At 36.9% G+C, this 24,176-nt stretch overlaps 1 protein-coding gene across 1 annotated transcript; it reads left to right on the plus strand.

The window, feature by feature from the left end:
- The first annotated feature begins 5,358 nt into the window (after window positions 1–5,358).
- Window positions 5,359–24,176, plus strand: LOC126751965 (uncharacterized). The gene is made up of 5 exons (XM_050462443.1): window positions 5,359–5,535; window positions 17,224–17,381; window positions 22,165–22,384; window positions 22,453–23,035; window positions 23,117–24,176. Exons 2-5 carry the CDS (start codon window positions 17,305–17,307, stop codon window positions 23,905–23,907), a joined length of 1,671 nt encoding a protein of 556 aa, XP_050318400.1. The 5' UTR covers window positions 5,359–5,535; window positions 17,224–17,304; the 3' UTR covers window positions 23,908–24,176.

The following is a 24,176-nucleotide window of genomic DNA, read 5'->3' on the forward strand; positions in this document are numbered from 1 at the left end:
TACAATAAGCAATCAGCTGTGTGTATGACGTGTTCACGGTGAGTGGTAAAGCAGGCATTCACAATAGTTATTAAAAAATTTGAATTTATACCCACTGCCTGTGCCTAGGGTATTAAAACACTTTGGTTTGATTTAGTTTTGGTGTCGAATACCATTGCTAGTAAGCAACTCAAGGAGATCGTTGCTACTAGGCTACATAGCAGGGGGGATAGAACTCCAACCTGTGGGCAGCCCCTCGTAGTACCAAAGCGTATCTAACTTCACCATATTGGTTTCAGCTATCCTAGTATGCAGTAAAGCCTTTATCCATCTGTCTACTGGAGCCCTCACGCATATCGCTGAGCAGTGGTAGTGAATATATATACCTGCTCTGTACGGTTGCTGACCGGCATTGCGATTTTCAACGCTTTCGATTTTTTTATGGTTGTCCACAACCTTTTCCATTGCTTTTAGAATGAAGGATGAGAGACTAATTGGCTTGAATGATCCCTTCCGATTTACCTTGGGAATGAAGTTTACCTTCGCTATTCTCCACGTTTCTGGGATATATGTCATCGCAAGGCTATCCCTCATCAGCTCTTGTGGCAAGTGATCTTGCATATCTTGTTGCAAAAGAGCTGGAAAGATGCCGTGTGCCCCTGGTGACTTATAGTTCGAAAAGTGCCCACTGAAATTAAGTCTGCAATAAACATATTCCTTGCAGTCATCTAATCCAGGCGATCTGGCCTATATGCGACCGTTGGTGGAATTAGGTCAACTCGAACCGTCTCCGTGAAGTGCGCTTGCAGGAGTGTCATTGCCCTGTCCTCTGCGCTGGTCGTATAGGCCTCATTCTGTCTTTTAAAGAATAGCCTGTGTCCGTCTTGCCTCTAAACAAAGCCTTGTGCAGTTTGGCTGCCTCAGGAGCCGAGGAGACACTGTCAATGAATTTCCTGAAACTGTTTGTTGTTACATAGGTACTGCTTATATTCCTCCCATTTGCCCATGCGCTTGGCTTTATTGAAAAGCATGCGAACTGATTGCCTGAGCACGGAGACCGCCATGAACAGGTTTGTTTCCTGGTGACCGCCTATAATAGACAAGCGTAGTGGTAGGTGTCCATCATAAAGTTGTTTATCGCAGCCTGCTCTCCAGTCCAGCTATGGTGGACGCAATATCTACCTGTCTCACTCTGCTTATATTTTGCCCAGTTCGTACTGCTAGGAACTCGAATCGGAGGTCGGTCTCTAACCATTACCTTTAGCGCAAATCGTATTATCCTATGATCTGATATTGAGGGCTCTTGTGAAATCCATCATTGGGAGATCAAACCGGTCATAAATTCATTGCTTAAGGTTATGTCAAAGACCTCCCTTCGAGTTTAAATTAAGATTCAAAAACTGTAAATTGGGGCAACGAATCGAAAAGTTTTTAAAGGGTGGGTGTGACTTCCCCCCTAATAGTTTTGGATCCATTCAAGCTACATCACCCAAATTTACGCAGGGCATATCATTTAGACACCTCTTGTGGCAACATGAAAATAGATGAAATGGGATGATAACCACGCCCACTCTCATTATAACGAAAATTACGATAAATTAGTGACTAAATATGCCGGAGATATTGAACTTAACATCCAGTATGGTACAAAAGGAATTTATAGAAACATGTGCCGACATTGGGGGATGGGCGTGGCATCGCCCACATTTAGATGAACATCTATATCTTGAGACCTACTCGACGAATTTCAACAAATTAAGTATATAATATTATACTGACCTACAATACGGTGTCAAAATGGGCGACAAAAACCACGCCTACTTCCCATATAACACAATTTTTAATTCCATCTAATTCTTTCACTTGCTAGTATACAAGTCTAGAATCAATCAATTTATCCGGAAAAAAATTTCGAAATCGGATAGCAGTTTCAAGAACCCAGACGCCAAGAAAGTGGACCTCAGTCAGACTGTTAGATATTTTATTGAAATTATGAGAAAATTTTCGAAATCGAACTATTTTCAAGAACCCAGACGTCAAGGATGTGAACCTTAGTGCTTATGGCTGATTTTCCCGATTTTATCCGGTCAGTCTGTGAAATATTTTATTGAAATTAGGAGAGAAAGAATCCTTTCCTGATAATAGTATGTCTCTATGTCAAAAACGGGTTGAATTGGGTGAATATTTGGTTTCCCAAAATTAATTCAAGATGTCATTTCAAAAGTTTAAAATACAATACCCTTTAAGATAAATGGATAGGTTTACCGGAACTCGAAGGCTTTCCTTTATTCGGATTTTCAATCCAGTCTACATCCACATGTATAGCATATCTTTATTCTATCAGAATACGATATCAGTTAAATACTTTGTATAGTTCGAGCTACTTCCACAAATTTTCTATTAATAATTAACATTCTCAGATGCTTTACGTCAATTTCCGTTCTTCAAGCGGTATTCATCTTGGCGCCAGGTTTTATGGTGCTGAAAACCATGCGATATCATACGTGAGGTTTATACAAACACTTCATGCTCTGCTAACATTTTCTATTTGGCATTCATTAAATGAGATGAAAGAGTATCAAAAGTACTAGAAAATCTTGTAAAATTTGTATGCGAATTCCATAAATAATATATCTCAATAGACCTATGTACATATATAGTGTTAGAACTCAAAGTATACTACTTTAAAACATACTATAGACCGAAAATTTACGAGTACTGATGTACAAATGTTGGGTAACATAGTTCAAGTGTGATGAATGAAATTAAAATATCATCAAAACGAAGCGTAGCTGTTCTCCCAAATAATCCCGTAGTAAGCTATACATTTTCCTGAACATTAAAGTTTTTTGACATTAGATATAGCTCGGGCTTATATACAGAACCAAATGACTAAAACAAAAATTATCCACATATGGGTGGACTGTTTACGGATCCTTTTATGGATCTTCCTATTAAGTCTTTGCGATGGGAGCAAAGAACTTAATTTCCGAAGAATTTCTAAAACTCTCACTTCCACAGAACACTCTCCTATTCATTCGAAAACAGCTTCGAGCAGCCTGAGAAAACATGCACTTCCGTCCATTAATTTAATGCCTCACAGACGCAAGAATTTTAACACTAAAATTTAATTACCAAAACATAATCAATAATAGTGATGTAGCTAGTAAAACTTTTATTAGAATTGATGAATATTTTATGAGTGAGTAGCAGTAATTAAAAATAGCGGAACGACTGATTACTTCTCTATAAAATCAACATGCCACAACATATTGGTTGGAAAACACTCATGGACGCAGGCGAGAAACACTCATGGATCAGCTGCAACCAGTGATCCGCCACAAGATGCATGTACAGTAGTGGAGGTAATATTAGCAATTATGCTTTAAAAGGCAAAACGGTCTTTTCGAAATGAAATCGATTGGGTTGACTGCGCTCCGGTCAAGTTCTTTTTAGACCCAGTTGTGAAGACTAAAAACAAAGAGGATGAACATTTAGGAATTTTTCGAATGCTTCAACGAATATTTATGTCGAGAATTCCTAATATAGATGAAAATTATGCCCACCACAATTTTACTGGTCCTTGGTCCTATTTATTATTTCTAATAGCTGCCGCTTCTCGAATGCTTAACGAAAACCTCTGTGGAAACCTTTAAAAAGTATCTCATAAAATCCCATGAGGCATACAAAATGGACTAACCCACTCTTAGTCGGATATAAAAGAGACTTCATGACAAGTACTAGCTCGGCTAAATATGATGGGTGGGAATAGTTTAAAGTATTATATAATTCTTTCAATTTATTCAACATTTTTCTCTCTTTAATCCTTCTCCGGGTCATCTGCCCAAACTTTTCATATGATGGATATATCATCAGTCAGCCGACTTTTTTATTTTGAGATTGAATTGTGGCTACCATCGTCCCAGCCGGAGTTGGTGACCTTCAGCACCCTCCAATCTCCAGAATTTTGACTTCTGAGGAGCCGCAGTTATTATTTATTTGGAAGATGAGTTTTGAACCATTGCACCTTTGGCGGAATGCAAGTGATCTTTTCAGCACCCACCTCCACAGGCTTCCGTTGGCAACCTCTTTCTTAACCCTTTTGCCGTGTGATATATAGTTAAAAACCTTCATCTTTGAAATAGCTTAATGGAACTACGGTCGACTTTTCATTTCACTCGGCGACGCCCTTTCCACAGACCTTGCAAGCACTTCCTTAACCCATAGAATTCTTACATTTTTGGATCTTGACCTCACTGAACCAGTCCGCACCATCAAATGTTGGCAAGAGCGAGCTCGGGTCTTCATCCTATCGTACCAAGAGCAACCAGCAGTTTCAGCTCTGTCGTTCTCAATTTTTCTTGTGTAAACTGTCCAAGGGGGTGTTGTTTCTGCCATTTGAGTGCCACGATTAAATGTCTCTTGACTAAATCGCCGGGCAGTCACTATAGCCCTGGACGTAGAAGGTATCGCTCTCCGCTCGAGGATGACGATTAGCTTTACAGCGTCGTCTGATTTTCCTCGATCGTTTAGTCGGATCCGCTTTTCGCTTCCAACAGACCTCTACATTTTGGTTTCAACTCCTTCCTCGATCCGGTTTGCGAATCTCGGTTCCGTGGATTTGAATCAACTTTCGTTTCCACTACCAATATTCCGATCGACAGTGTACATGTGCATGTCTACTAACTCCATACTCTCTTTAATATATTTGTTTATTTATATTGTTTGGCCCTCAAGCATGAGAAACATTTCGCCTGAAGCACGCCTAGCAAGATGCAGTGAATTGCAAGGCAAAGGGTGTGAAAGCACATGCCAGCAACATGTACTTGCATACTCGACTTTACTTGCTCTTAAATAGATTATAGACATGGATCTTGCATCTACAGTTACACATACTACTACATCCGTGTGTATGTATGTACATATGTATGCATATGGCTACAAAAAACCAGCAGCATCCCTATTTTTATGAATTATGCCCACACGAACGATCAATGAAGATCATCGCTAAGCTGATAGCGAGCAAACGCAGCAGCCCGCTAATCCCACTCTCAACCACACGACGCTTTGAACTTCACACGAACACGTACTCTATACAACAACAAGAACTCTATATATGTATATATATACACACACACACATACAAAAGTGTGTTTGGTATGCGCTCAAGCACAACATGTGCAGGCTTTGTGCAGTTACAATTAATCAAAAAGATTTTCCTGCATCCATAATTTTTTCCTTCCTTAGAAAAATAAGCAACCACACAGATGCAACGATCTTAAGTGCAACACTGTCTGCTTGCTGAGCGCATGCTGCGATCTACCAACTCTCATCGTTTGGGCTCTGTCGTGAAAGTCAGCTGGCTCCTAAATATTGCGCTGTTAAACTCACAAACCATTCGTTTGTCGAACCTCGTGCTGGAAAGTCAACCGAGTTGGCGGTGTGATTAATTGCCGCAGTGTGTTAGCGTTAGCAGCTAGATCCTATTCAAGTGTAAGATCTGTAGCTGTTCACAAGTTAATCTAGCGCCACTTAGTCGAATATAACGGATACTTGGTGAGCATTAAAGTGCATCGTCAACATTTTCATTGATGAGGAGTCGTTTTGAGTTCAGAAAAAATAATAAATTGATAAAAATAAAAGAATAAATTAAAGAAAAAAATGAAATAAATTAAAAAAATAATAATTATTTATAAAAAACATCAAAATAAAAAGGTTAATACAAAATTAACATGATTAATTAATTAAAAAAATTAATATAAAAAATAATTAATGCATCAAAAAAAAAAATTAAATAAATAATAAATAAACTAAATAAAAAATAAATTAAACAAAAAAGTAATAATTATTTATAAAAAACAGTAATTAGCAAATAAATAAAATTAACACAATTAATTAATTTAAAAATAATAATTAAAAAAATTAAAATAAACAATGTCAATTGATAATTAAATTAATAAAATAATTATAAAACAAAATTAACTAAGCAGCAATAATAAATTAAATTATTAATTAATTATAAAAAGTAATTAATATAAAAATGTAATTAATTAAAGAATGATAAGTACATAAAAATGAAAGAGTAAATTAAATTAAAAAAAAAAAATAATTAAATAAAAAAATTATTATTATTTATAAAAAACAGTAATACAAAATCAAAATGAAAAATAAAGTTAAATAAAAATTTATTGATTAAAAATAATAAAATAATTAATTAATCAAGAACAGTAAAGTTAATAATTAATTAATAGCTACAAAATTAATTAATTATAAAAATAATTAATGCATCCAAAAAATAGTTAATTAGTTAAAAATCATAATTAAAGAAAATAAAAAAATAAATTAATTAAATAAAAAAATAATTATTATTTATAAACAACAGTAATAAAAATAAAAATAAAAAAATTAACTTAATTAATTAATTAATTAAAAATAATTAAATAATTTAAAAAATTAATTAATCGTTACAAAATTAATTATTAATAAAAAATAATTGATACATCCAATAAGAAATTAATTAATTCCTGAATTAAAATAAGTAATAATTAAGTAAATAATTGAAATTAAATTAATTAAAATTAATGAAAAAAGTAAAAAACTAATTAATTAAGAAAAATTAATAAATTACAATAATATCAACAGTTAAAATAAAATAAAATCAAGTGCAATAAATAATTGTGCGTAAAATAACGGCATAAAGTGCATACCCTTTTCTCTTATTTTAAGGACTTATACGTAGCCCTAAACGTCACGGTCGCAAGTAAATATTTTTTCTATGGGAATGAGTGCTTGGATTTTCATTTATCAGTTTAAAGTTCACGATTCGGTGCAATATGCGCGTAAAATTATAATTCAAGCACATTTTCTGTTTCGTACTTGGGAGATAATTTCAAGACAGCATATGCATATACATACATATGTATATGTATATAGTATATATGTATATGACATATCTCACAGTTATGAATACCAAAATGCAGTTATTAGTGAATTTTCGTTTAAAATTTGAAGCCATTCAACAAAAAAGCTAGACCTTACTTGGGAATGCTTAATACCTAAATAAAACCCTCTCACGTTTTTGAAAATAATTGGCATAGGTAGCCATAAAAAATTCTGAACAACTGGCACATTGTCTAGATGTATGTTTATACCGGAAATGTTTGATAATTCCACGCCTACTAAACTTTACGCGTCTCATGCCGCTATGTCTATGCTGACTATCGCTATTAAGAGGGTTTAATACACCAATGAAGCTATGAAAGTCTAGACATCTGAGTAATCTATACTTGATTTTAAACTACATGTTTGCGGATATATTGGGTAGTCGAAAAAGTCTTTTCGTAATTCTAATAAAACTTAAACTTATTTTTTTATTTATAATGAACTTTAATGCATCAAATATGTACCATTTTGGTCGACCACATTTGCTATTTTTCCGCTAGAGACATTATTCCTTCAGTGTAAAACTTTTCTGGTTTCTCGGCGAAAAACTGCGACAAGTAATTTTCACAGGCTTCTCTTGAAGCCAACTTTACTCCATTAAGGGAGTTCTGCATTGGACCGAAACAAATGGCAGTCCGATGGTGCAAGTTCAGAGCTATATGATGGATGCATCAATCCTACCCAGCCAAGCTCTCCCAGTTTTTGCCGAGTCATCAAAGATGTGTGTGGTCTAGCGTTGTCCTGATGGAACAGGAAGTTCTTTCTGTTGATCAGTTCTGGCCGTTTTTTCGATTGCTTGCTTCAATCTCATCAGTTGTTTGTTGACAGTAAAATGTAGAATCAATCGTTCGACCAGGCTGGAGCAGCTCATAATGGATGATTCCTTTTTAATTCCACCAAACACTCAGCATAACCTTTCGAGGCGTCAATTTTGGCTTTGCGACCATTTGTTGAGCTTCACTACGCATGCACCAAGATATTTTTCGCACATTATTGCCGTATTTGATCCACTTTTCGTCTCCTGTTACCTTTCGCTTCAGAAATGATTCGATTTCATTTCATTTCAGCAAAGAATCGCAGATGTTAATTCGGTCCATTAAATTTTTCACAGGCAATTCATGTGGTACCCAAACAGCGAGCTTCTTTTTGTAGCCAGCCTTTTTTAAATGTTTCAAAATCGTTTGATAATGAATGTTAAGTTCCTTAACGATGTCATGGCTGCTTGTGTGACAGTTCTGGTCGATATTTTCGATAATTTCGGCGACTTTTTCAACGATAGGTCGACCAGAGCGAGGTGCATCTTTCACAACGAAATTTCCAGAACGGAAGCTCGTGAACCATTGTGCTACACGAACTGATAAAACATCGTATTCTTAAACTTCACAAATATCATTGGTGGCTTGCGTGACATTCTTCCCTTTTTTATACAAAAATTTCAAAATACAGCGAATTTCTTCATTATTTTCACTAATTTTTGAACAGTTGTAATTTTTCTTCAACTTCCCCCGAATTTAATTTTATTAAAATTTAATTAAAAAATTGGTTAAATGAAGCTTAAAATTTCACCTTTCTAACACTATATGGTATGACACAATGTGATAAGTAGCACTGGAGATATACGACTGCAACGACATCTATGACAAAATACGAAAAGACATTTTCGACTACACAATATGCCAAATAGGCAATAAAAAATTTCAGAAATGTTTTCTAGTTTTTGCCAAAAGCACTTTTAAGGAGTCCATACATTAGGTATATCCGCAAAAAATCAATATCTTGAAATTCAAAGGTGGATATAACGCCTTAAAAGTGCTTTTGCTGAAAACTAGAAAACATTTCTGAAATTCTTTATTACCCATTTGGCAGTGTTGAAAATCTATATTTTTCAAATATAAAGTATTTTTTTTTAATAATTTACATAATTTATTACAATTTCACAACTTAGTCCTTGTCAAAAGGCAAAATCAATATATTTAATCGCTGCTTTCTACATTTATCAATTAAAACTATAAAGAAAAAACGGAATCAAGTAATATTGTAAAATGCACGTTTTTTTTTTTTGCAATAATGAAAACAATTTGTCGCTGGCCGCAAAACATCAAAACATTTTCTACCGCATGAAATCATAATTTATCAACCTTTTGCCCCATTTAAAGACTGTATACAAATAAATATTCTTATGTATGTGTATGTGTGTAAAATCCTAAGTGATAAGCATTAAATTGTTATAAAATGCTTTGACTTACATACAGCTGCACATGCAATGAAACTAAGCTCACAAACACACATACATATGTATATACATATATGTATATATATATACAGATAAATATGTAATGTGTACGAAAAGTGGAAAAAAATAAAAAGAAAACAAATAATGTCGTACTGAGATTAGAACTCAAGCTCCCTCCATAGTTGATTGAATTTTCTTTCGCCTCCCATTAGAACTGATTAAATTGTTGTATAAACTAATCAGTTGTTGAATAAAAAAAAAAAACAAATAAAACAATATTGAATATTTTTACGCCGCAAATTTAGCTGTTTATGCAAATAGTTAGTTCAACTTAATTATTTAATATTATTACATGATCAAAAGCAATGTTTGTTGGTAGCTTTAAGCAAACAATTTTTTGTTCATAAAGTCTGGCTGATAACTTGTATAAAAAAATACTTTTAATGCCATGTGTTTACAACTTAAAGAATTTCAAATTATTTTCAATTTTAGTTTTTCACAAAAACATAATTTAAAAACATATAAAGGTTGATGCATTTCGTAGGGAACCTCACTTTTTTTTTAAGAAAAACCACAGAAACCTCAAACTTAATGGTTAATGCTTATTATCACTCGAAAGAACATTCTTTGGTATTTATTTTTTGAAGATTATCTCTTTCAAGTGTTGGCCGTGGCTACATCTCAGATGTTCCATCCGTTGAGTCCAATTTTCGATGACTCGTTCGAGCATTTCGACTGGTAACTGGCGTATGACACGCATGATGTTTCGCTCCAAGGCCGGAATCGAGACAGGATTGTCCGCATAGACTTTACACTTTAAATATCGCCAAGGGAAAAAGTCTAACGGTGTGATATCACACGATCTTGGTGGCCAATAGACCGGTCCAAAACGTGAAATGATCTGCTCACCGAAGTGTTCTCTCAATAAATCAATGGATTTGATGTGATGTGTGAGAAGTGCTACCGTCTTGTTGAAACCAAATGTCGGTGAGATCACGAGCTTCAATTTCAGGCATCAAATAGTCGGTTATCATGGCGCGATAACGGTCGCCATTGACGGTTACGTTCTCATCGGCATTATTTTTGAAGAAATATGAACCGATGATTTCACCGGCCCACAAACCAAATCAAACCGTTGTTTTTTTATGAAATGGCAGCCCTTGAATCTCTTCAGATTGCGCACTTCGTCCCAAATGCGGCAATTATGCTTTTTACATACCCTTGAGTCAGAAATGAACCTCATCGCTGAACAATATTTGGCTCGAAAATGTTGGATCTTCTTGGAACTTTTCATGAGCCCAAATAACGAAGGAATGTTGCTTGGGAAGATCAAACGGCTTCATTTCTTGCACAAGCGGTATTTTGTGCGCTTTCAATTTAAGATCTCGACAGTAAAATGCACCAAGTCGTTTCTTACGTCAGTACGAGTTGCTGCGAACGGCGCTGAATCGACTCTCCACGGTCTTCGTTTACACTCTCAGTTACGGCTGCTATATTTTCTTCACTGGCGTGCTGGACATTGTCTATTCGGTGGAATATTATCCAATAATGAATGCTTGGTCTCAAGATGTGTGATGGTTTTGCGAATAGTACGCTCAGTCAGTTAGCCGATTGTGTTAACCATAAGTTGAGCCAGTCGTTCGAAACACATTCCTTACAGATCGTGAATTTTCATAATAAAGTTGAACGATTTGTAAGCGTTGTTAAGGCGTAAGTCTTTCCGTGATGAAATGCCGAACAATACTCAACAAAAATGACATGACAGCTTGACACGACTCACACTTGATCTGCCAAAAAAGAGCGATTGAAAAAAATACCTCTACTTGGATCACTCGTTAGTGAACTCTTTGGCCTCTGTGAGGCTAGGCTCTCACTAGTGGGGATTCTAACAGGTCATTGCCCTATTGGCGTCCATGCTGTAAGGTATGGAAGAAGTTGGAAGTATCTCGACACTATCTTCTTGTTTTTTCCTCGTTTGGGAGATAAAGGCTTGTTAGGAAGATAAATTAAACGCCTGTAGAAATCTGTATTGTCGGCTAGACGCTTTGTTCACCTATAAGATCGAATACAGGGGATATATTTTTCTATGGCAAAGTACTACTTATAGCAGTCAAAGTGCGTTCGCTGTATCAGCCGTCTAATCTAACCTAATCTTCAATGTTTCTGTAATCTCACACGGTGCTGGTGTCATTTGTTTCACAGTGATAGCAAAAAATGTTACTTGAAAAGCTTCTCATTTCTTAACCTTAAGTACTGTATCGAGTGTTTTAAAATTTAAACGATCTTTACCGGAAACGATCACTTAAAGAATATACGGTAAAATTTTTGGAAAAAAAAATATATATATTTTTCTAGTTACACGCGATCTCTGAAGGAGAAACAATAGTCCTCCACTGATGATTTACAGAGATCTTTATGGATATACATATATGTATATCAGTTAGTTTTCATCTCTCTTTATCACAGCTAAAATATTTCGCTTCTTATGAAAATCGATGACAAATCGGAGAGAAAATCATAAATTGTGTGCTACACGTCATAAAATCGAGAATAGAATTTGCCAAAAGTTCTTTGACCCAATTTAGCAAAAATTAAAAATATAAAAGAAAGAAAAAACAAAGAGAAACCAAATTGCATTTTAACGTTGGGAACTGGAGCACCATTTGTGTGGTCATAAAATTAAAAGAATACAAAAACAAAACAAGTGATGCTAAAACGCATATATTCTTACGCTGCTTTGTAATATCTAAATTGCGTATTTGAAACACTTTGTTCGTGTGTGTGTACAAATAAGTTTAAAGAGATGCAAATAAAATGCGAACTCAAACTAAAAAAAGCAAGATGTGCAAATTTACGAGGAACCCCCGATTATGCAGTAACTTTTTCAATGAAATGTACGCTAAGAAATTTTTTCCATTGTTTGAAAGAACATTATCTTCATGGCAAATCACTTCTTTTCCTATTAGGCTGAAACTTATAAGGAATAGGAATGTGTCCAAAAGTCTCCTTTGTTAACTTTTTCATACAGAAAGCTTAAAACTTTAACTTTCACTTAGGCTTTTGGTATACTGTTATGTATCCCTATTTTATTCAGGTTATCACATTGAACAAAAAGCCTCATCACGGTACGTAAGTTCTATTGTGAACGATTGTAATACTCTTTAATAGTCTTTATAAAACTGTCTATATTTTGAAGTCTTCAGTTACAACCACATCATGCGTTTCCTGTAACTGATAATCTCTGATCCAAGATAGTGGCGAATCGAACAAACATCTGTAATAAAAGCATTAGACTAGCCTAGTTACAGAGAGGCTTGGAAAACGGCAATTGGCTAGTTTCATTGCTGCTCGAAAATTATATTTTCTGATAAAAAGATGAAAATTTTGAAGAATGAGCTTAAGAAATAGCGGATCGAAGGCGGACTGTAGTTACTTGTTTTTATTAGTTTTGTTGTCCAGTCTCATTTTTGTAATAAAATCATACTACTATGAGCAAAAAATAGTAAGACTTTGTACATAATTCTAAAATTCTTAATATATTCTACAAAATCCTTCCAAAGTAATCCTCCTTGGCCCGAATATACCTGTGCCAACGTTTTTCCAATCCTCGAAACAGTTGTTAAAGTCAATTTCCGTAATAGTCTTCAATGCTCGTAGCGATTCACATTTAATGTCTTCAATTGACTCAAAACGGTTTCCGGAGTGGTCGTTTGAGTTTGCTGAATAGTCAGGAGTCTCTGTGAGCTAAATCAGGCAAATACGGTGGTTGTGGCACGATATTGGTTGACAGTTAAGCGAAGCGTGGTGCAAAAACCAAGAATTGTCGACCCATAATTCCGGCCTCTTTTTACATATAGTTTCGTACAAACATCGCATAACGCTCAAATAGTATTCCTTGTTGGCAGTTTGGCCGGTCGGAAGGAATTCGGAGTGCACCACACCTCTATAATCGAAGAAAACTGTCAACATAACATTGATTTTTGAACTTTTTTGACGTGTTATTTTGGGCTTCTGCTCACCTTTGCCACGATATTCGGCCGATTGATCGTTTGTTTCCGGGTCGTAAGCATTGATCCAAGACTCATCGCCAGTAATAATACGTTTCATTATATCCTGGTAGTTGGAAAGCATTGTTTTGTGGACGTTAACTCGCCGCTGTTTTTGAAAAAACTTAGTGATTTGGAACCAATCGTGCTTTCACGTTTCTTAAGGCCCATATAATTTTTCAAAATGGTTTTAATTGATCTTTTTGATATTCCAACGATGCTAGTAAGATCTCTGACTGTTAATAGCCGATTCTCAAGCAATATTTCCCGTATTTTATTGACGTGTTGATGATCGGTTGATGGTGATGGCCGTCCTGGATGATGGTGACCGTCGTCAACGCGTTTTCGACCCTCTTTGAATAATTTTTACCAATCGAAAACAAAACTTGCTCGCAAAAAAAATTTTCACCGCAACCCTTTTCCTACATTCTGAATGTTTTGGCACTGGAAAATCGATTCCGTAATCAAAATTTAATGGAACTTTTTTGTTGAGTAATTTCACTTATCGTAAAATCGCGAATACACTTTAAGTAATACAGAAAAGAAAAGGAATACTAAAAACTAATAATTATTTTGGCATATGACCAGATGTGACTACCAACCTAGAAAAAGAAATTTCGACAAAGCGGTTTTTGCGTGAAATTTAAACTAAAAAGTCTTACTATTTTTTGCCCACAATAGTATAATATAAATTTTTTTTTGCCAATTTTTCGTGCTTGATTTTTTTCAAAGCTTGAGTTTAGCTTTAGTTTGGCTTGAGTTTTAGCCTTCGCTCAGTTTGCTTCAAATTAGTATGCTAGCATATAGCATTCGCCAAGAGCAGAGTTCTGTGAAAATGTCCAAATCACACTGACATTTCAAACAGCCCTCATACTTTCATATATCATCATCATATATACATATATGCACATATTTTTGTATTACATAGAGTACAAAGGCTGTTCTCCAACTACTGCAGTTTTCTGAAACTTCAAGTCATCTTATAAGTTGTTGCTAACATACATATCTATTATAAAATTTAATGTTTAAAACATAATCCAATTTGCTTTTGGCTGCAAAAATAATTTTGTTTTGAGGTTAATTCATTTATCCGCCATTAAAACATATTTTTTATTGAATCGTTTACACATCACGAAAGCAAAATATATTACTGGACATACATACATGTTTACAAACAATATTTTATTGCTGGAACACTGGAATTTTAAACAAAAAAGCAAAAGAATTATAATTGAAATATTCTACAAGGATTTTTGTTTATTTAATTTTGTTTGCAAGTTCGAATGCAGTATGTAAAATTTTAAAGAAAATTTTCATTAAATACTTGCATGTGAAAGAAGTGAGCAATCTAAATATTTATAAAATGTGGCCGCCACTGGTAATTTATTGCAGACAACAGTTGCAGTTGCTCTAGTTATTGAGATTATCGAAATGTAAATGTAATTGTTTATATTCGCGAATGAAAATTGGTAAAAGAAATTCACCATTTGTGTACCAACTGATCAGCTTTGGCTTCCCTCTTATAAACGAGGAACGTTAAAAAAATCAGTATCCTTTTTTGGAACAACACCGTTAGATTAGAGAGAGTTTTTAGCGAAATGTGACAACTAGTGATTGTGTGACAGTTGAGGAAGATGAGCTGACTTGAACTATAGTAAAAAACAGTTAACAGCAGATACAAGTATGTCCAATGGGACTTCTGAAATAAAACGCTGTAAACTTTAGTTTGGAAGGTTTACTTTATCGAGAGATCTTCCTCACATTTGTTAAGGGGTTACATGGATTTCTTCGGGTAAAAACAGCTTTTTTTCAACAATTTTTTGCTCATATAAAAATTAAATATTTCAATAGAATTTTTTATTGTTACAACATACACTTTTAAGAAAGACTTCTGAGATTTTTAGAAAAAAATATTTTAAACTCGGCCATTGCGATGCCATTTTCGGCAACCACTCGGAAAAAGAATGCACCCGTGTTGACAGGATAACTCCTTACAGGTTCATCTAGAGTGAAAAAATACGTGTTTTTGTAAAAGCCTTAACTTAGAAATTGGATGAAAGAAAAAAACTGAAAATTGGATTTTCGGCAGACATTAAAAAAGAAAATTTCAGTCAAAATTTCGCAATTTTTTTTTCAAATAGTTGTAATCAAAAAAAAAAATCCTTCGTCCAAGTCTTTAAGAAATGTATCTCAAAAGACTGTGTAAAATTTCATGAAGATTGGTTGAGTAATTCTCGAAAAATCTTGCCAACCGACCTTAAAAACATAGTTTCGAGAAAAACGCGTTTAAAGACGGCACACTTAGCCTAGCTAGCCTCGAGCGCACAAGTTCTCAAGACTGTATCTCCAAAACTATTAATCGGATCAACTTTAAAATTTAGAATAATATTCTAGAGGTGTTGTAGAATTTAATAAGAAAATAAAAAAAAAATCGTTTTTTGAAACCCGTAACCCATGTAACCCCTTAAATCACTTCGAAAGCCGATAGTCACCAAAACAGGTTATATTGTCTATTTGGTGGGGTTTCAAAAGGATAGATTATTTTGAGATTTGGTCTGACAATAGCATGATAGCCCGAATTGATCAATAGAAAAGGTGTCGTATTTCACTAGTAAAAAGAAAAAAGAGACCTCATACAAGTTTTATGACAAGCCAAAAGCTTTTGAAGTACGAATGGAATATGCTACCACATCTAACATATTCTGTAGACTTAGCACCTTCGGACTATTACTTATTCGGGCCTCTGCAAAATTTTTCGATAGGAGAACCTTTACCATTAATCAGGACGTCAAAATGTCTTGAATCAGTTGTTTGCCTGCAAGGATCAAACATTTTATGAGCGTGGAATCAACCTCTTGCCTCTAAGATGGCAAAGGATACTGGATCAAAATGTAGAATATATAATTTCATAACAATAAAACAATCGCGCTTGAATAACGAAACTACTTAGTGAACGACCCAATAGTAAGTAATTTATGGTCATCCAGAAAAATTCGGATGCTTAAATTGGACTAAAAAAACGAATTTATTTATGTAGTGGCGAGCCATCTAAAGTCATTCAGAGAAATTCGTTGAAGGAACTAAATTTATTCCAGTCTAATACTAACCATTTAACTCGGAATGCATTCATTTTGAATACGAAAAGTTCCGTTAAGTCCGAAAGAGCACTAATTTGATGACGGTCTCTACAAATATATCACTCCTCCTTCTAAAATTATATTTCAGCACAATTGATTGAGGAAATTGATCTTTGATTCATTAGACAATGTAGAGTGACGAATCGAACATACAGCTGTTATAAATGCATTCGACTGGCATATCAAATTGATTAAATATCAAGCAGTTCGACCACTTTCACTAACCGAAATACTCTCTGGCATACAGAATAGGCATAGCGAGCTGGATAGTGGCGAAACGAAGACGCCTAATAAGAATAATTTTAAATGTAAAGATTTTTAAATCAAATGGTTCTAGATTTTTAGCCATTAAGCAAGCTTGGAAAACACCTGGAGTTGTTAGAATACTTTTCGGCTGTTATTTTGGAGAATACATAGTCTGCTGAGAGTTTTGAAACCACGACAAAATAGTCAAATATGTTACTTATAGATATGTATTTACTTCCGTATCGTCTTTAGTTTTAAGATTATTAGACACTTCATTCAAGTGTATCTACATATATCATATATATGCACTTTGCTATGCACTTAATTATCTTCACTGCACTTCACTTCATTTCAAGTGAATTCCATTCAATTCAATTCGATTTCGAAAGGAAGTCAAATGAGTGTTTTTTATATTTAAGTGTAACTGCAAATTATAGCATCCGATAGCTGTTGAATTGCCACTGCAGCTGTTGCGTCGAGTGCCAGCACATTTGGTGCACGCAATAATGCAGCAATGCTCTTGATTCGAATCGCCAACATGCCAACACCATATTCAACCAATACTCACAATTATTCTCAATATCTACTAATGCATAATTGTTTTTTCTTTTTCTTTTCCTTTTTCTTCTTTCCTTTGCAGGAGATCCACTGCGCAAGCACTCAGCTGCAACTTTAAATACAGAATTCTTCCATTGACGCGCGAACGGCAAAGACCACAGCAATGCGTCGCCTAATTGGTGTGGTGTTTCTGAGCCTGGTCACCTTGAGCTTATTGTATCCAGCGCAAGCTGAATTATCGTGAGTACAGATTTTTTGGCTAATTGGTATCTATTTCTGCTGTTATTATAACATCAACACATCGCGATCATATAGTGATTTAGATTTTGAAAGGAAGTACACAGGCTGCCAAAGACTGGGTATATTTGTTTAAACCCTGTACATATATGTAGGTTATTTATCAGTTAAAATTCACTTATACATATGTCATTTTCATAACAAAAGAACGGGGTTTATACTTTGATCGTAATCTTAGGTGTTAAAAATCCACTTTGTGCCTCTAATATATGGTAACTCCCAAAAGTAGTCGAAATAGAAATATACCTTTTCCAGTACGAAGGTGCCGAATACGAGAAGCTCAGAACTGTGGCTGGCTTTATGAAAAAAATAACCAATTTCCGATATATCTTAATGAAATCGGTTCAATACATCCATAGCAGCTGTAAAGCAACCTTTCAAAGCTGAAGTATTCTCATCCATTAGGACAACATGACCAGCCAGCGTATTCGCAGTCTATTGGTTTACTGAACTACAGAGTTTGTCCGGAAAGTAATAGGACTCAGTCGATTTAAAAAAATTTATTGAACCAATCGTTACAATTCTTTAAAAACTTTCAAAATACGCTCCTTTTGCGTCGATGCAGCGCTGTCAGCGCGATTTCCAAGCATTGAAGGGGTCACGGAAGGCATTCTCCGGAATTGCCTTGAGAGCCGAGGTGCATGCTGTTTGGATTCCCTTTCATCGGCCTTTTCAGGCAAGGGAACAAAAAAAGTCCGGGGCCCACATCTGGGCTGTAGGGCAGCTGCGGAGGCATTGGGATGACGGCCTTGGTTAGGTAGCTGTTCACAAGAAAGGAGGTGTGAGCCGGGGCATTGTCTTGGTGCAACTTGCGATGTCTTGTCGGACCCGATTTACCCTTCGTTTGAGTCTCTTGAGGACTTCCACGTAAAACTTGTCGTTGACGGTTTGTCCAGGTGGAATAAATGCATGGTGAACGATGCCTTTGATGTCAAAAAAGACAATAAGTATCCTTTTCAATTTGGATTTGCTCATTCCTCAGTGACCTCTTCCCGGCCGTCCAAAAATGCTTGGTTCCGAATGCAGTCGGTTCGCGCACGCTCCGAAGTACAGTCACGGCGGAATAAAATCAATCCTATTACTTTCCGGACAAATTCTGTACGTCAATGTCGTCGTATATCTCGTACCGATGAACTGTACGACGATAAATCGGACCATAAATCTTCAGCAAAACATCTCCCTTGAACACTCCTATCGCCGACTCATCAGGTTTTGTCATCGTCCATGCCTCAGCACCATATAGTCTTTGTTCGTCGAGAGAGGACTTTACTTTTCAATTGCCTACGCAGTCCAAAGAGGCACCACTTGACAAGAGTGATTCTGCGTTGGATTTCAGGACTGATATTGTTGTTGTTATTAATGCTGGTTCCAAGGAAATTATTACGACTTCAAAGTTATGAGTATCATCACCGATGTGTGAACCAAGTCCCGAATGCGACAACAGGTGTAAAAACGGTCCAGACTTCAGCCTTGAAGAACTCTTTGTCGTATTACAAAGTTACTTAAGACCTTGCTCTCGAGGAATTCTATGTTATACTTTGACTTAAGTGACTTTCAGCATTTCGCCAAATCGCTTAAAAGAAAAGATCGCTAAAAAGTACTGTTCCTTAAAACAATTATCGTAATATCCACTGATTCGACAGGTATACATATATACTTAAAATCCAATTTCTCGACTCTGAATTGTCTGTTACTTATACATAAGTCCATAAATAGACGGCGCCAATTCGAGATGAAATAGTAATGAGGAAAACACACTTCACATGCATTGCAAGGCAAATCCAGTAAAGACAAACTCATTCTAAGGGGGATACAAAGAAATGCCCACACTGTCTTAATGAGCGAGCACTCCGCTGGAAATTGTGTCTCGAATGCAGCTCATTAATCTGCATGTCAGTGGCACCAAAAATAGACGCGCTATTTGCGTTGTGCAGCGTCTTATCGCCTAACTTCTAAGTACCAAGAGCTTGCAAGAGTCCAAGTATAAATAGGAGCCTAAGCATTGATACAATCACATGAATTCATGAGGAGTTCGTGCGCAAGCCGAACTGCGGCATATTTGTAGCGGAACTTCATGCGATTGCACCAGCAACACACAATCACGGCAAGAAAAAAATTACGAAAAAAGACTTATTTATTTATTTTTGGACTTCAAGTGATGTGCATTTCTAACTAAATTACGCAATGCCATCAGAATTGCCGTCGAACGTTGATCGACATGCGACATGCCCACCAACAGACGCAGCAGCAATGCGGCGCATTAAAGCATACCATCAATGCTTTGACCCTGAGCACTTTGTTGCGCTTCCTGGATGATTTATGTGGCAGCAGTTTTGGTCTGTGCCTTCTTCTAGCTCACTTGTGCGCTGAGCGTATGGAGATTAAGGGCACCGCCAGCGAAGATTTGACGGAGTGCCATCTTTTCGTCATTTGCATTCAAATTGTGGGTGCCGTTTAATGTAAACAAAGGCAGCGCGTGGTGTTATAGAGGTAGGGCATACACACCCATTCTGCGTTTTGCGTTCTGTGTAAATATATACTCAGCATTGGCCGCTGGTGCAAAAGATTCATAGAGCATACATTGTCTATGGTACCAAGCCGTGCAACACTTTTTTATTTATGCTTCACTTGCAAACGTCAAAGACACCATAAATCTAGCATCATCTATGATATCCTAAATTTATGGTTCACTGTATTGTTTCAGTTGCTTGCCGCTTAAGAGTGGAAGCTTCTGGGAAATTGTTGGAATAATGTGGATGCAAATGGACTTGCCACTCACCGCCAAACTGATTAATTAAAGCGGAAGTTTTCTGACATTTTCTTCGAATTACCACTCCATATGTATTGTGTGGATCTTAACATTAGGGTAGTTCTAAAAACTACCGAAATTAGTAGAAGACTAAAGTTACAATTTTCTCTCTGAGATGGCAATCTCGTCCACTTCTTCATTGCCTTCGATGCCTTTGTGGCCTGGCAACCCGTAGCAGTAAAGTTTCTTGCTTCTAGCAACACTTTCCACTGCTTCGCAAGACACTTCTGTCTGATATGCGATACGAGGTTACTTCCTTGATTGCTTCTTGGCTGTCTACGTAGATGTTGACTCTGGAATTGTCTGCAGTTGCATTAGAGGCCAGCTCCACGGTTTTCTCAATAGCAAAGACCCTCAGCTAGAAATATACTGCGGTTGTTCGCAACTTAAAAGGTTGCCTTATGCCTAACTCTACACAATATATTCCCGCACCAACTCCAACGGCCATTTTCGAACCATCAGTATAGATGTTTGTTACGCCAGCCATCTTTTCTATGTTTACTTTGAACCTTCTTTCCCAGTTGAAAAGTGGGATCATGTAGTCGGTGTTTGCCTAACCGCCATTACCCACCGAGCTTTGCCCGAAGGTTCTATACATTTTCCTGCCGCCAGCAGTCGTCCCACCGATTTTGCTGCACAGTTTTCAGCGAAGAGGTCTATAGGTGGCAGGTTTAGTACCAGTTCAAGAGCCGCCGTTGGAGTTCTTCTTAAAGCTCCCGTTATGCACAGCGCAGCGAGCCTCTGAACCCTTTCCATTGGCTTCCGGTAGGTGTATTTCCGTACGCCTCTGTCCACCATACTACTGCAACGTAGAGCAGAATTGGTCTAACAATATCTGTATAGCACCAGTTCATGAGAGAGGGAGGCGGTTGGTCGTGCCGGCCATCTGCCTACACGCTGGCTTTCCTCACTCTTTCTTCCACGTTGTGTTTCCACAACAATTCACTGTCCAAGATTACCCCAAGGTACTTGAGAAAGAGTTGTGCCCCATTTATAGAAGGGAACCTCCATAGAGGCATTTTGTGTTTTCTTGAGAACACCAGCAAATCGGTTTTCTCCGTTATCCCAGACCCGCTTGCGTTGTCCAGTTCTGGACTTTATCGAGAGTGGTGGTCATAATACTGCTAATGCTCTGTAGACACCTTCCTCGTTATAAAGATTGCAATGTCGCCCGCATATGCCACTATCTTAGGGGCTTTGCCTTCCAAGTTCCTTAGCAGTTTATTCACCACTAATGACTATAGAAGCAGAGATTCACCTTGGGAAGTACCTCTATAGACTTCCTTGGTCATTTTAGCGTCGTTCCATTCTGCTCTTATCCGTCTAGAGGTCAAAAGGCTACTGATCCAGTGTTGTATAGTTAATTTTAGAACACAGAAGGATAATTAGGTGTTGTGTTCTCGCAGAATCAGTTCGAAAAGTTGCATCGAGACGGGCTAAACTCACTGTGCTTTAATAAAATAAAAGTGAAAAGTGTTAATTATGGATTCGCCTACAAACAAAATTCCGACAAATTCATGTTTCTCGAATCGAAACGACGCAGAAACTTCAAATTACGCTAAAATAGCGTCAAACACAGTTGTAAAGTCGTTCAGAACTGCGCTTGTTGTCCGAAGTTAGCAAAAATGGCACCCATAGCGCCGTCTCATTCCCAATAAAAACTTGTTAGATTCTCCATTTGTCGGACCACCGGGAGACAGCTGGATAACTCGAACCTTTAACTCAGCTTTTAATGTTGGCAGAGATTCGCATGACCTATCCACTTAAAACCGGAGGAGTCTAAGCGATATAGGCTGCGAACTATATTTCATTCACATCCGTAACACTTCATCCAAAAATGATTCGTTTAACTTTCTGGCCATTCAATTTTAAGGCTCTGAATTTAGGTTATGTTTATTTAACCACCACCATTTACAGACGGGATGACATACGCGGAACCATGCAGTCACTAGTTTATTCCTATAACCAATTAGACAATAAATTGGAGCGCCACGAGCATCGCGAAAGAGCGCTTGGCGAGTTAATTAAACGAGCTCTGCAGACGCTACAGAAAGGACAAAAGAGTCTTGAACCACTAAACGGTATATTCGCACGTTTAGATGAGCGCGTCAGTCAAATTGAAACGCTCTTGATAACGGTAACAAAAAACTAAACTCTACTAACTGTATTATTTGCTTGATAAAATATTTACTATATGGCATGTAGCAAGAGGAAAAGTACAACGTGCAGACCGAAAAACTCGGCGAGGCGCTCGAACACATATTCAAATGGATGCGTGAGAATGACGAGTGTTACAAGCGACCACCGGTGCCCGCAGTGATGCCAGTACCAGCACCAGCGCCAATTGTCCAGGCTCCAGCCGTATCACCTGAATTCATAAAAGAGCAGGAGAGAATCAATCAACAGATGCTCGAGCAAATCGCGAAATTGTCTACGAATGTGGAAAAACTCTTGGACACCTCAAAGGATATGATGGAACAGACCGAAGTGGCATTCAAGAGTGTGCCGTCCACGGCAGAAATGTTAACTAAAATTGAAGACAAATTGGTTAGTTATAGTGTCGTTACGCCAGCGCCCGTGCCAGAGCCGGTGGACAACTCGGAGTTCGAGAACAAAGTGTTTGTGAAGTTCGATGAATTGGCGACAGGTATCGAAGAGTTACGTGCGCAACCCAAGCCACAAGACGGTCTCACAAATGCTGACAAAGAGTTTATACATGGATTGGCAAACGAAACACTCAGCGCTCTGGAGAATGTGAAGGCCAGTGCGCAGAGCAGCGCAGAAAAAGGTAAGTTTCAGCAGAAGTCTCTTCTAATATCTTACGCCCCCTTATATTGTCGTCTCTATCTCTCCATTTTCTATTTCGCAGCACAAGCGGAAACAGCGTCACTCATCAAAGAAACCGAACAGAACCTACAGACTGATGCTGGCAAAATTTTGGTCGGCGTCAATACGCAGGCTGAATTACTACAGAAATTCTACGACGAAATGAATACCAGCTACAGCCAGTTGAATGAAGGACTTGAAATTTTCAGCAAATTCAATAATATTCTAATGGCAAACTCGGAGTATGTCTTGGATACACAACGTAAAGTCGAATTCGGTACTTTGCAGACAGTACAAAAGATCAATGATATAATTGACAAACAACGTGAGGAGATTGTCGATTTGCTGAAGACACGTTTCGACGCCGTCGACGAGAATGTCATCAACACTCAGCTGGAGACAATGCAAAATCTTAGCTCCACAATTGAAACGGAAATCAGTCATGTTTGGCGTCAAATTTCCATTATGAATGGCGAGATTAGCGAAAATAGAGACTTGCTGACCCTAATGCAAGGACGCAATGAGGTCTTTGTCAATAGCACATTCCTCAGCATGGCTACTATGGGCAATAAGGTGGAGGATATCAAGGACCGCATGCTGGATATGGATACAAATTTGAATTATCTGTTGGGCAAATTGTCGGTGATGTCACAGGAATTCGGTGCCATCAAACAGGGACTCGCCGATTCGTTAGAGCAGCTGCGTAATACCTTCCATGTGATGCAAGAGAAACTGCCGCCTTCGGGTCCAGGACCGCATAATATTGCCAAAAATGAATACGAAACAGAATTAAATTTACTGAATAAACGTCATGCCGCTGCCACAACGCAATGAATGGAATGAAACCGTTTAATTATTTATGCAACATAATTATTTCAAGCTCACCTAGTTTATAAAAGAAAAGTTAAATAAGCGATATATCTTGTATAAACTAATCTATTCATCCACATCACCCGTCATTAATTCATTAAAGAACAAAAAATTACTGTTAACAAGCAATCCTAAGAATACAAATTTTCCCTATAATCCGTTATTTATAAGTTATAACCCTTAGTTCTGACTTTCTTTATTGAATGTATTACATAATAAAATATTAAAAACGA

Source organism: Bactrocera neohumeralis, chromosome 3, assembly GCF_024586455.1.
Source record: "Bactrocera neohumeralis isolate Rockhampton chromosome 3, APGP_CSIRO_Bneo_wtdbg2-racon-allhic-juicebox.fasta_v2, whole genome shotgun sequence".
Classification (NCBI taxonomy): Eukaryota; Metazoa; Arthropoda; class Insecta; order Diptera; family Tephritidae; genus Bactrocera; species Bactrocera neohumeralis.